The sequence below is a fragment of the Schistocerca americana genome, chromosome 9 (genome assembly GCF_021461395.2).
Source record: "Schistocerca americana isolate TAMUIC-IGC-003095 chromosome 9, iqSchAmer2.1, whole genome shotgun sequence".
NCBI classification, from domain to species: domain Eukaryota; kingdom Metazoa; phylum Arthropoda; class Insecta; order Orthoptera; family Acrididae; genus Schistocerca; species Schistocerca americana.
The window spans coordinates 34,100,008-34,114,561 of record NC_060127.1 but is presented as its reverse complement, the minus strand read 5'-3'; the positions used below and the strand labels follow the sequence as shown (position 1 = coordinate 34,114,561).

The following is a 14,554-nucleotide window of genomic DNA, read 5'->3' as shown; positions in this document are numbered from 1 at the left end:
CCCTGGGATTACACACTAATTAAACTAACTTAGGCTAAGAACCACACACACGAACGGTTTGCATTAGGACGTTCAAACTGCACTGTTGGCCACGGGGCATGATGAGAATTAGTACGTGCGTGTATGATTTGGTTTAGCGACGAAGCCCACTTTCATTTGGATGGTTTCGTTAATAACCAAAATTGGCGCACTTGGGTGGGGTGGGGGGGAGGGGGGGGGAGGAAGAGACTAAGAATCCGCATTTCGCGATCAAGAAGTCTTTTCCCCCTCAACGGGTGTGCAGTGTCCAGCTGTGGGATAATCGGAGTGATGTTCCTTGATGGCACGGTGACCACCGAACGGTACATGAAGATTTTGGAAGATTATTTCATCCCCAATATGCAAAGTGACCCTGATTTCGAAAAGGTGAGGTTCATGCAAGACGGAGTTTTACCCCATCGAAACAGTAGTGTGTTTGATGTCCCGGGGGGAAGGGGGGGGGGAGCACTTTGGGGACCGCATTCTGGCTCTAGGGCACCCAGAGGCCACTGGCATGGGCCTCGATTGGCCGCCGGATCTGAAAACATACGACTTCTTTTTGTGGGGCTATATTAAAGACAAGGTGTACAGCAATAACCCCAAAACCATTGCTTTGCTAAAACAGCAATTTAGAATGTCATCGGCATCATCGATGTTTCAACACTTCAGCGGGTCATGCAGAATTTTGCTATTCGTCTGCGCCATATCATCGCCAATGATCACAGGCATATCGAATGTGTCATAATCTAAAGCCTGTCATACGAATTTGCTCTATACGAGGATATCATGAGGAGGACGAGGTGTAACATTTGTTCCTAGAAACGCACATCTATGCGAAAGATGCATATAGCGACAGAAGTTAACAAGTGTTTGTATTTTTATCAGGATGTGTTTTACGAAGATAGTAGCTGAAACTTTCCTTCGCAAAGGGCTACAAAATGTTGAGGACATAAGTGAACTCTAACCATGGCACATAAGGCTACTGAGTAATAAACATGCCAGAGTAGTCATCTAATTGTCATGATCAGCAACCAAATTGGAATTTCTCTCAACGAATAAAGCATTACAAATAGCACAGCATAATCTATATACGTAACAAATTCTTTGTCGCTTCTAAACTCATGACACTGCAATGTTCGTGAAATAAAAAGTAGTCCTGAACATGCGCTGCGTTTTGCTTTTCAGGAACAATTTACCCTTACAACTGTAGCAGGTTTTATAACTGATTGTTTTAACTTCAATTGTTAGGTCGGATAAAAAATGACAAATATTTTTTCGTGTCGTGTAATTACAAATTAAAAATTTTCTGACTTCCTCCCTTAACTTGTACTATGAATCAGTGCTTCTTGCCAAATTTCAGTATCTAAGCCAACAGTAAGTAATCTATAGGTATTTCTGAGTGAGTTTGCGAGAGTCACAATGCCTGACATAATTGGCCGTATCTTTTGATTGCATTGACGTAGGAGCTTCAGTTTTTTACATCGCCAAGCGAATATACACATTAGTGTGAGATTCAAATTTCAACTTGATAAATCTACCCGTTCCTGGGAAAATGGGTTATTAACAGTTGGATAGACAGACGGACAACAAAGTGATGCTAAAGGGTTTCGCCCTTACCGATTGTGGTACGGAATCCAAATAAATACTCACTGATAGCCGTGCACTAAAGTACGAGGATAATCTCAAAAGTAAGGTCTCCTATTTTTTTTTTATAAGTACAGAACTCTGTTTGTGTGGCAGTTGGTCACACTGTCATGAAGAGTGCTTCACGCGCTGTGTGTAAACATGCGCACTCCGCGCTGAGGCGCTCAGTCTTGGCTTGGCAGCCGTTGAGAATGGAGCTCCCGTTGGATGTTACCGCCAAGTGCGAATTGCGCGCAGTTATTCGGTTTTTGAACGCAAAGGGCACTGCGTCGATTGAAATCCATCCCCAGTTGACGGAAGTGTATGGTGAGTCGAACATGGATGTCAAACATGTTCGTAAGTGGTGTAGTAGAGAGTTTGCAGCTGGTCGGATCGAAATTCACGACGAACTAAGGAGCGGGAGACCGTCAATTTCTGAGGAGACAGTGTTGAAGGTTGAGCAAAGCACGCGTGAAGATCGGCGGATCACCCTGGATGATCTCTGCACGTTGGTTCCTGAGGTTTCCCGAAGCACCGCTCACGGAATTTTAACGGAAACATTGAACTACCGGAAGGTGTGCGCAAGATGGGTGCCACGCATGCTGACTGAGGACCACATGCAGCAATGACTTGATGCTTCGCGCGTATTTGTTCACCACCTTGCAGCCGAACAGGACAACTTTCTGGACTCAATTGTCACGGGTGACGAAATCTGGCCATACCACTTTACACCTGAGACCAAGCAACAATCACGCCAGTGGCGGCATCCTTCTTCGCCAAAGCCGCGGAAATTCAAACAAACGCAGTCTCCCGGTAAAGTCATAACAGCTTTTTGTGATCGGAAAGGGGTATTGTTAATCGACTTTATGCCCACTGGGACCACAATTAACGCTGACAGGTACTGTGAGACTCTGAAAAAACTCAAACAGGCAATTCAGAACCGGAGAAGAGGAATGTTGAGCTAGGGCGTACACAATCTCCGTGACAACGCTCGCCCACACATCGCTCGGCAAACCGTTGCTCTCCTGCAACAGTTTCAGTGGAACATAATCACCCACCCTATAGTCCTGACTCGACACCCAGTGACTATAACCTGTTCCCTAAGTTAAAAGGTGTGATAAACCTATTGCATTTCCTTTATGTTTTCGTCTTCTTTGAAGGCAAAGAGAGAAGATGAAGCGGTAGCCCATCATGGAGCCTATGCCTACCGTCATATATTTTTGACTTTCAGTTGTTAAAAAACAGAGGTGGTTTTCTTGTACCAGGAGGAGGAAGGAAGGATTCGCGCTCAGCTAGTGAACGAGGGAGAAGCAGGCCATTTTAGCGAGTAATTGTAGACCGCCATTTTGGGGTCGCTATGAATAAGTGAGGAGTATGTATTTCATATGTGCACCGTTTAGAAAAAAACAGTATTGTTTTTAACAGAAAGGTCGTGTGAGTTGTTATTTAAAATAGTACGATAATTACAAGAACTGAAGTGTGCTTTGGAAAATTACGAAGATCCGATAAGCTCAACGGGAACACGGTCAAGACTTCGAAAGTGAACACGGCGACCAAACGTAGCATTATACAGAATGGTAAGCACAAATCTACAGCGGAGAAAGAAACTACTTCGCCCTACAAAATAATATGAACTAATACGAACTTATTTCCAGGCATAGCTCAGCTTATTGTGCTTGTCATTCATGCCGAAAAATTAATCTCATGAATTCAGTACATTTTAAAAAGCCACGCAATTCAACATTTTATTATCACTTAATCCACTATTTTATTATATTATAAAGAACATTTGGCCGGATAGAGATTCAGCTCTGACGACAGGATGAAAGAAAAGGTTCATAACTTTCTGAACAGCACGACGGCGAGCTGGTATGAAATGGACATACAAAAAATGCCACAGCGTCTACAGAAATGCAGCGACAGAAATGGTGATTATGTCGAAAAATAGCTCAGTTTTAAAGCTGTAAACTGATGTAAACCATTGTAAAAATAAACAAGTCTATGTACTTATAAAAAAATAAACTTTACTTTTGGGACTACCCTCAGTACGAGGGCTATCCACAAAGTACATTACGTTTTGGAATTAAAAATAAATAAAGTATTGGAATTTTTTTTATTATATACAGATGAAATCCACTCTTAAATACTACTTTTCTACATAGTTGCCATTTAAATTAAGGCACTTATAGTAGCGATGGACGAGCTTGGAAATTCCTTCGTCGTAAAATTCGGCCGCCTGTGCCTTCAACCACGTGGTTACCTCTTCTTAAAGTTGTGCGTCGTCATCAAAACGCTGCATAGCCAACCACTTCTTCATTGCTGGGAATAAGTGGAAGTCGCTCGGTGCCAGGTCGGGACTGTACGGCGGATGAGGAAACAACTCCCACTTAAGAGATTCGAGAACTTCACGAGTGGCATTTGCCGTGTGGGCCCGGGCGTTGTCGTGAATCAGCAAGATCTTTGAGCCCAACTTTCCACGGCGCTTGTTTTGTACTGCTCTTCTGAGGTTGTGCAGAGTTTAGCAATACCTTTGAGAGTTTATTGTAGTGCCTCTTTCCAGGAAATCCACAAAAATCACACCTTTTCTGTCCCAAAAGAAGAGGTAACCACGTGGTTGAAGGCGCAGGCGGCCGAATTTTACGACGAAGGAATTTCCAGGCTCGTCCATCGCTACGATAAGTGCCTTAATTTAAGTGGCAACTATGTAGAATAGTAGTATTTAAGAGTGGATTTCATCTGTATATAATAAAAAAAATTTCCAATACTTTATTTATTTTTAATTCCAAAACGTAATGTACTTTGTGGATAGCCCTCGTATTCCACAGTCCCCAGTAGGTCTGAAGCAGTTTCACCGCCAGACTCGGGATTTTCTGCGCTGCGTGGTGATCGTATCGCATTCCACAAACAGGGGCAGAGGTGCCGGACGGGATGCTGCAGCGCACGGACTCCCAAGAGACGCCGCCGACGCCACTGTTCGACGAGGACGTGTCGCAGCCGCTGGAGCCCTTCCCCAGGACCACCTACCAGGGCGACGGCTGGGAGATGCACCTCCGTCAGCCCAACAAGAAGAAGATCACCGGCCAGAGGTCAGTCACTCCTTCCACCAATTGGTAATTACTTTGTGATGTTTACAAGGCGTTCGATTCCATAAATCGTGTTATTCTCTTAGAAACACGTAAGCTCTATGGAACTGATAGCTTTATGCTAACCAGGTTTCTACACTACTGGCCATTAAAAATGCTACACCACGAATATGACGTGCTACAGATGCGAAATTTAACAGACAGGAAGAAGATGCTGTGATATGCAAATGATTAGCTTTTCAGAGCATTCTCACAAGGCTGGCGCCGCTGACGACACCTACAACGTGCTGACATGAGGAAAGTTTCCAACCGATTTCTCATACACAAACAGCAGTTGACCGGCGTTGTCTGGTGAAACGTTGTTGTGATGCCGCGTGTAAGGAGGAGAAATACGTACCATCACGTTTCCGACTTTGACAAAGGTCGGATTGTAGCCTGTCGCGATTGCAGTTTATCGTATCGCGACATTGCTACTCGCGTTGGTCGAGATCCAATGACTGTTAGCAGAATATGGAATCGGTGGGTTCAGGAAGGTAATACGGAACGCCGTGCTGGGTCCCAACGGCCTCGTATCGCTTGCAGTCGAGATGACAGGCATCTTATCCGCATGGCTGTAACGGATCGTGCAGCCACATCTCGATCCCTGACTCAGCAGATAGGAACGTTTGCAAGACAACAATCATCTGCACGAACAGTTCGACGACGTTTGCAGCAGCATGGACTATCCGCTCGGAGACCGTGGCTGCGGTTACCCTTGACGCTGCATCACAGACTGGAGCGCCTGCGGTGGTGTACTCGACGACGAACCTGGGTGCACGAATGGCAAAACGTCATTTTTTCGGATTAATCCAGGTTCTGTTTACAGCATCATGATGGTCGCATCCGTGTTTGGCGACATCGCGGCGAACGCACATTGGAAGCGTGTATTCGTCATCTCCATACTGGCGTATCACCCGGCGTGATGGTATGGGGGGCCATTGGTTACACGTCTCGGTCACCTCTTGTTCGCATTGACGGCACTTCGAACAGTGAACGTTACATTTTAGATGTTACGACCCGTGGCTGTACCCTTCATTCGATCCCTGCGAAACCCTACATTTCAGCAGGATAATGCACGACCGCATGTTGCAGGTCCTGTACGGGCCTTTCTGGATACAGAAAATGTTCGACTGCTGCCCTGGCCAGCACATTCTCCAGATCTCTCACCAATTGTAAACGTCTGGTGAATGGTGGCCGAGCAACTGGCTCGTCACAATACGCCAGCCACTACTCTTGATGAACTGTGGTATCGTGTTGAAGCTGCATGGGCAGCTGTACCTGTACACGCCATCCAAGCTCTGTTTGACTCTGTGCCGAGGAGTATCAAGGCCGTTATTACGGCCAGAGGTTGTTGTTCTGGGTACTGATTTCTCAGGATATATGCACCCAAATAGCGTGAAAATGTAATCACATGTCAGTTCTAGTGTAATACATTTGTCCAATGAATACCCGTTTATCATCTGCATTTTTTCTTGGTGTAGCAATTTTTAGTGGCCAGTAGTGTATAATACTTAACAGATGGAATGCAGAAAGGTAGAACATTTTAGTGATGGGGGGAAAATTCACAAAAGGAGTCCAACACGGTTCAATTTTGGGTCCATTGTGTTCCATATACACTGACAAAAAAAATCGTAGCATATAATGTAGAGTAATAAAACTTCGAGAATACATTTGTCTAGGTAATACACTGAAGAGCCAAAGAAACTAGTACATGGGCGTAATATCGTGTAGGGTCCTCGCGAGCGCACAGAAGTACTGCAACATGACGTGGCATGGCCTCGACTAGTGGCTGAAGTAGTCCTGGAGAGAGCTGAAACCATGAATCATGCAGGGCTGTTCATAAATCCGTAAGAGTACGAGAGGGTGGAGATCTCCTACAAACAGCACGTTCAGAGACGTCTCACATATACTCAATGTTCATGTCAGACATTTTGGTGGTCAGTGGAAGTGTTTAAACTCAGAAAAGTGTTCATGGAGCCAAGCCACTCTGCAGCAATTCTGGATGTCTGGGATGTCGCATTGTCCTGCTGGAATTTCACAATGGACATGAATGAATGCAGGTGATGAGACAGGATGTTTATGTACGTGTCACCTGTCAGAGTCGTATCTAGACGTATCAGGGTCCCCACACGCCCCACACTAGTCTCCACCAGCTTCGACAATCTCCTGTTGACATGCAGGATCCATGGATTCATGAGGTTGCCTCCACACCCATACACGTCTTTCCGCTTGATACAATTTGAAATCAGATTCGTGCGCCCAGGCAACATGTTTCCAGACATCAACAGTCCAATATCAATGTTGACTGACCCAGGCGAGGAGTAAAGCTTTGTGTTGTCCAGTCATCAAGGGTACACGAGTGGACCTTCGGCTCCGAAAGCCCATATCGATGTTGTTTCGTTGAATTGTTCGCACGCTAACAATTGTTGATGGCCCAGCATTGAAATCTGTTTTTGCAGGATCTTTTGCCAGCCACATTTATGTCAGAGTTTCGATGTTTTACCAGATCCGTAATATTCACGTACACTCGTGAAATCGTCGTACGGGAAAATCCCCACTTCATCGCTACTTCGGAAACGGTGTGTCCCATCGCTCGTGCGCCAACTATAACACTACGTTCAGACTCAGATAAATGTTGATAACCTGCCATTGTAGCAGCAGTAACCGGTCTAACAACTGTGCGAGATACTTGTTGTCTTACATAGGCGTTGCCTGTTTACGTATCTCTGTATTTCAATACGCTTATCTATAGAAGTTTCTTTGGCGCTTCAGTGTAATACTTAACAAGGAGAATGCAGAAAGGTGGAAAATTTAAGTTATGGGGGAAAACACACAAAAGGAGACCCACACGGTTCAGTTTTAGGTCCATCGTGTTCCTTATACACTGACGAAAAAAAAATCGTAACACAAAATGTAGAGCAATGAAACTTCGGGAATAGATTTGTCTAGGTAACATATTAAAGTAATTAACATCGCAAGTTCACACGTTAATGTAAGCGTGAGATAAACCATTGCAAATGTGAAATGGTGGCACATTAATAACCAGTGTAACTGTTCAGAATGTTGAGTTCCAGCATGTAAACGTGCATGCGTTGTGACTTACGCAGCTTTCGTCTCATTTTTCATCACAGTCCTCTTCAGTGTATTTCGTCATGGCGACTCAATGCACACATCCGTCTGTTGTGACGTAGCAGATGTTCTTTTACCGCTTTCCCTGTATGCCGTATAAATCTTCGATACGATGTGTCTCTAAACACCAAATATTATGGCTGCCTTGCTTACAGAAACACACACCGTACAAGCATCAATAATTTGCTCTCGTTTGAAGTCACTCAGCTCCAACATAAAGCACTAACAATTACACAGAACACTGTTCTAACCACGACCGATACTTTCAACGTACTGAGGGCACTGTACAAATGCCGTTCATTGTCAGATGCACCAGCATAACTTGAAAGTTTGTCCAGCATCTCCATTTGTGTTAAAGCATGTATTTCTCGTCATGTTTCCATATTTTCGTCCAACTTCTGTAGCTACTGAAGTCCTGTGCGTATTACGTTCATAACTGATGTCGCCTCGCTCGTGTGCGCAGGTTCTGGAAGAAAGTGTTCGTGCGGCTGGTGTACCAGGGCGACAGCCCGGTGCTGCAGCTGTTCAACACAAAGGACGACAAGGATCCATTCCAGGAGCTGCCGCTGCAGCCCTGCTACTCCGTGTCCGACGTGGGTGAGTGCTGACCGCGAGAAACATTTGTACCGAGTATCAGGCAGTGGCGACAGTCGTGGGGTACCCGTAAATGAGCAAACTGCTTAAAGAAAATTGCTGATCGACCCTACTGAGTTTATAGGAAACTTTCTCAATACACATTTTAACCACAGGTAATCGCTATGTAGTGGAGGAAGATAAGTGTCTTCAAAAGCCTCTAGCATCAAAGTAACTGAAAAATAGTGGCTATCTCAGCTGCCAGAACGATCACTGTATATGTCTTAGAAACGTCAGTTTTTGCTGTACGTAAGTTTCTTCGAATGAATCAATTGACAGTCGACAATAATAATAATAATAATAATAATAATAATAAAATGTATGTTTCGATATTGCTTTACTTCCTAATGTAAGAGAATGAACGTTCCGTTTCTTGACTTTTCGCTTGTTAGTATACGGTGGATTCACCTTTTCCTCTATAGTTTTTGACCTAGCTGCCAGATTGCCACCCCTCAGCCGTTTTTCCTGCTCCGCGTGGCCGACACATTTTCTAAGATTCCTGTCGCATTTTTTCCAGCTCAAAACAACCTGCTGGAAAAAGAACATGTGTGGCCGTAACCTAATTTCACACACCTTCATAAGTATTTCTGTTTCTTGTATTTTTCATATCAGCTAAGTACTCAGCGTTGCATGGTTTGTTTTTATTCCAGTCTTCTATTATTTCATCTCTTCCTTCAGCTTCCCTCCCTCCCTCCGTTCATCCCCCCCCCTCTTCTCTCTCTCTCTCTCTCTCTCTCTCTCTCTCTCTCTCTCTCTCTCTCTCTCTCACACACTCGCACTCTCACCCCCCCTCTCTCCCCTCCTTTTTCCTTTGTGTCCATCTACTCCTCTTTGTCTCACCCCCTCTTCTGTACCTCACTTACCTGGCGCACACAGGACCCCGAGTTATTGCGGCCAATTCTTTCTTCCCTGGCTGCATTTCGTTCTCTGTGCCCCCCCACCCTTCCACGTCTTCACTCGTTTCCCGCTACTCCCTCCTTCCCCTCTCTCGGTGTTAAGATTTATATCGACATGGCTATCCTTATGGTTCCCTGTATTACTTGCAGTTTTGTTCCTCTTTCCTGCTCTCTTTCATCTTTCTTGCCATTTTGGTCCCCCCTTTTGGTTTGACCTCTACTTCTAAATTTTCTGTCTTTAGTCTGAATCATTTGTGGAAGAACTTCCTTCCTAACGTCTATGGCGTTCCTTTCTCTCTTCATCCCCCTCCTCCCTCCACCCCGCTAGCCCACCAGCAAGTGTAGCCAGTCGGTGTGGTAAGGCTGTTATGTACCCAACTGGATGAGCCCCCTGACAACACAGGGATTGCTACTGACACCTGAGCTGTCGCCTCCCCATGTCTGCCAAAGAGTGGTTGCTTGTCGTCCTGGAGCATTAGAACTCCTGGCAATGACCAGTGTGCCAGGTAGCGCTCGATGTGGCTGGGTGACGCACATGGGCAGAGCCCCTGATGGAAGTGGGTGGTATCAGGGTAGATGCTTGGTGCATGAAGCGTATTAAGCTGCAAAATTCTGGCCATTCTCAAATGGTCGCATCTCCAATCGGTAAATGGTTAATGAATGCTGCTTCATATGACCTTGCAGCCTTCCCTTTCTTGGCTGCACCCTGGGAGGAGGGACAGTCTCGTTGTCTTTGTATGAAACACTTGCCCCGCTACCTTATCTGTAGTAGGACAGAAGGGGACACATACACCACCAGAAAGCCATTGTCTTTTGCGGAGAATATCGAGGACAAATTTTATGGAGTTTCTCAGTAAGATGTAGTCGGGCTTCCTGTTGATCAAAGCATCATCTGCTGCCCAGTCTCCAACACTTCGTGCTTGTGATCGTCTTGGCGCCGTCCTGGTGTCTATTACCTCTCACCAGTCACTGAATAAGGTCCAGAGAGTGATTTTGCATTGGGATCTCAACCTGCAAACAGATGAACTCCGGGCTAATCTGCAGCGATACGGTGTGCACTTTGATGTATGCAGAAGGGTCATAAAGACAACCACACCAACACCAGCGTCTTTATTCTGGCTTTTAAGGGAGATACCGATCCACAGAAAGCAAAGATGATGCTCTCCTCGACTTCTTTACTCGCTAATCCAGTGGGATTGCAAGGGATATTACCGTAACCAACTGGGAATACACCACCTCATTTCCTCTTATTCTGTATTCTGTCTTGTTCTTCAAGAAACGCACGTCTGTGATGACCGCTCTACACTGTTTCATAGTTATCAGACTTTCTGTTGGAACCACGCTGGCCCCAGGATAGCACGTGGAGGGGTCTGCACTTTGGTTCACACTGTGGCCATTAGTAACTGAATCCCCTTAATATCAACCTGGAAGCAATAGCGGCACGAGTGTGTACGACCCCAGCAATCACCATTTGGAATGTCTACCTACCTCCAGTTAGGCTACTTATGTCGAACTGCCTGCCTTAGTACAGCGACTCCCATCCCTGTATCTCCTCCTCGGGGACTTCAGTGCACACCACCCCCTGCGAGAGAGTGCCACTTCGATGGGTAGAGGTTTTGTAACTGATGAATTTATTACAGACTTCGATTCCTGTCTCCTCAACGACGGTTCCTCTACCCACTTTCAGTGCCTCTCATGACACCTTTTCTGCTGTTGATCTCACGAACCTCTTCCCTGCTCTTGTGGCTTCCTTACACTGGTCACCCGATGATGATCTTTGTGACACTGATCACTTGCCTGTGATTCTATCATTCCCCTGCCACTACCAGGCAGATAGGCCCCCGTGTTGGGCATTCTGCAGAACCAGTTCCCCTTTATATATGTCTGCTGTGCACTTCACCCCCCCCCCCTCTCTCGCTCTCTGATTGTATTGATGTGTTCGTGCAAGACGTCTCTGACACTAACCTTCATGACGCTGGAATTGCTATCCCCCCTATCCACAGATCCCCCTCGTCACCCACCAGTACTGTGGTGGACTGAGGACGTACCAGTTGCTATCCAGGGCCGACGACGAGTACTCCAATGATTTAAACACCACCCTTCGCAAACCAGCCTTATCGCTTTGAAGTGTCTGTGCTAAGGCTCGCTACCTTATTAAGCAGAGTAAAAAGAAACGTTGGGAGCGCTATGTTTCGTCCCTGAGGAAGTGTACCTCTTCAGCGCAGGTTCCGTCCGAGTTCTGTAGACTTCTGGGTCGCCAGCGACAATCAGCTGTCCAGAGTCTTATTCTACAGGGTATTCTGTGTACTGATCCGTTGCTCCTTGCAGAAAAGCCGCAACAAACTTTGTTAAAGCATCGGCGTCTTCTTCTTACCCTGCTACCTTTCTCTAGCAAAAATGACAAGTTGAAGAAACCCCTTCTGTTTCAACCCCCACCAAACTGAAGCCTATAATGAACTCTTCACTGAATGGGAATTCGTGCAGGCTTTTACCTCTTCACATTCAATCCACATAATATGATCCAACACTAGACGTTACCCAGAGGCAACATCTACTCAGGGTCTTCATCTGCACTTCGCTTATGGGTACCTTCCCCTTGCAATGGCAAGACAGCATAGTTATCCCCATCCTTAAGCCCAGGAAGAACCTATTGTCTCTCAAAAGTTACTGACCGATTAGCCTGACCAATGTACTTTGTAAACTGCTCAAAAAGATGGTTAACTTTAGATTATGTTGGGTACTCGAATCTCAGGATCTTTTGTCCTTGTATCAGTGTGGCTTCTGGGAAGGATAATCTGTAACTGACCGTTTACTCGGACTGGAAACAGCAATCTGACAGGCCTTTACTAATTGCTGAAACCTTGTTCTGGTCTTTGACCTACATAAGGTTATATGACATGGCCTTGACTCTATGTGTGGGTCTTTAACTGTCCCCTTCCGACGTTTATTCGCGAGTTTTTATCCCACCGGCTGTTCTGAGTTAGACTTGGCACCTCACTCAGAACCTCTCGGACCCAGGAGAATGATATTCCCCAGGGTACTGTGTTGTCATAATCTTCCCCATCGCCATCAGCGGGCATGTACTTTCTGTTGGGCCTGTGGTTACCCCAGCGTTGTATGTCGACGGTTGTTGCATCTGGTGCAGCTCCCCCTCGGTAGCATCTGCTGAATGCCAGCTCCAAGGCGCCATACAATGGGGTTCTATGTGACATCCAGTTTTCTCCCTCCAAAACGCGGGTTATGCATTTTTGCTGTAGACCTACTGTGCACCCCTATCCAGAACTTTATTTAGGCAACCAGCCTAGGAATTATAGCGCAGTCCTGTTTCTTGGGCCTTCTTTTTGATAAAAAGCTGACGTGGCTGCCATATATTTGCCATCTGAAGACTACATGCATGCAGAAGCTTAATGCTCTCCACCTCCTGGCCCACACATTTTGGGGTGGAGACCATGCTACTCTTCTCCATCTTTACGTATTTGTCCAGACTAAATTATGATTTTCAGGTTTATGACTCAGCGGCTTCTTCCACTCTGAAACCACTTGACCCTGTTCATCATTATGGGGTGCACTTGGCTATTGGTGCCTTTTGCACGAGTATCGTAGGCAGCCTCCTCACAGAAATGGGTATTGTCCCTTTACAAATACGATGGAGCCAACTCTTAGTTTTTAATGCAATCGCCATTCGACGATTCTCTGACCATCCCATGTATCCTGTCCTCTCTGCAAACGAGGGAGATCTCCCTCCTTGTGTGGGATTGCTGGTTGGATTGTGTGTCACTTCTCTCTGGAGGGGGGGGGGGTCTCCGTCTCCACTCCCTGGGAAGTGCACGATGTATTTCTTCCCACATCCTGGGTGGTGCCTTGACCAGATTGGGACTGGCTTCTTCCAGGGTCCTAAATTCTCTGTCACCTCTATGGTTTTCTTCTACACTGATGGTTCTAAAAAATAGATAAAATGGGTTATATTTTCATGTCTCCCACTGGCATGGAACACAATATACTGCTGGTATCATGTAGTGTGTACACAGCAGAGCTGCTAGCCTTTAACATGGCCCCCATTTTGTTACCCAAGCCACTCCCCTCAATGTTTTAATATGTACTGACTCAATGAGTAGCCTACAGGCTACTCTCGTCATTCTTTGGACTGTGCCATCCATGACCTCCTCTCTGCCCTTGGTCGTGCCACCTGTTCAGTTGTCTTTCTCTGGGTCCCAAGTCTGGTGGGTATCCCAGAGAATGAAACGGCTGACTGGATAGAGGGGCAGATACAACCCCTCCCCCCTCCCCCCCCCCAATCCCATTTCATGATTCCAGGTGCAGATATGCGGATTCACATCAAATCTCTTTTTTTTCCAAAAAATGAAATGACATCTGGTGCGCCACTGTTTCCACAGGGGAAAATTCCCATCACACCTCCCTCAGATTTAGAGGTAAGATAGCCCAGCAGATAGCTGTCAAAAACTGAACACTGATAAAGGATGAAAGCAGGAAGAAATTGCACTGAACTGTGAAAAAAGAAGCAAAATCTAAAAAGTGAATGGTCCAAACTCAAGAAGTGCAACGTCGAGCGAACGTAAAATTGCGTGATGTCGTGTTTATGTGGTCATGGTGTTGGACTGCAACGGGGGAGATACGTGTTCAAATCTCTCTCGTGCCCACTGCAGTTTTTTCTCAAAATTTTGAACTGTCTGTCTAGTCATTTATGCCTGTTGGCTGAATTCAAATTTGTGTCAGTGTCGTGTTTGAACGTCTGTTTACAACAGCGAGGTGCCTGGAAGGGATATCCAGAAGATAGGTACCCCCTATTTGTTCTACTTAAGTATCACATGTTATGAGTCTTGGGTTCCGTTTTGGAAGTTTTGACCCTTGAATTCCTTTATTGTAACGTAGTTCACAACCGTTCGATTGTTGTTTTCATTTCTGTGAGAGGTCTATGAAGCATCTCGCCTGTTCTCGCTGTTCATAACATTTCATTGCGACGGTAATATATTCTTACCACGTGACTCATATTCTATAACTGTTACTTATTTTTCGTGTCCGGAACTAGACTTCAAACTTCCAAAAATCAGCAGCCAATATGGCCTTGTCATTTGCCTCCCATAAGTCATTCATTGTGCAGGGTTGGTCTAAATA

General features: G+C 45.7%; 1 protein-coding gene across 1 annotated transcript in view; it reads left to right on the top strand.

Moving 5' to 3' along the window:
• Positions 1–14,554, top strand: part of LOC124551235 — a 343,125-nt gene that overhangs the window by 247,866 nt on the left and 80,705 nt on the right. Inside the window, exons 22-23 of the mRNA XM_047126229.1 lie at positions 4,550–4,727; positions 8,356–8,489. Of these exons, the coding sequence (XP_046982185.1) occupies positions 4,550–4,727; positions 8,356–8,489 (312 nt within the window). The remainder of the gene's footprint in view (positions 1–4,549; positions 4,728–8,355; positions 8,490–14,554) is intronic.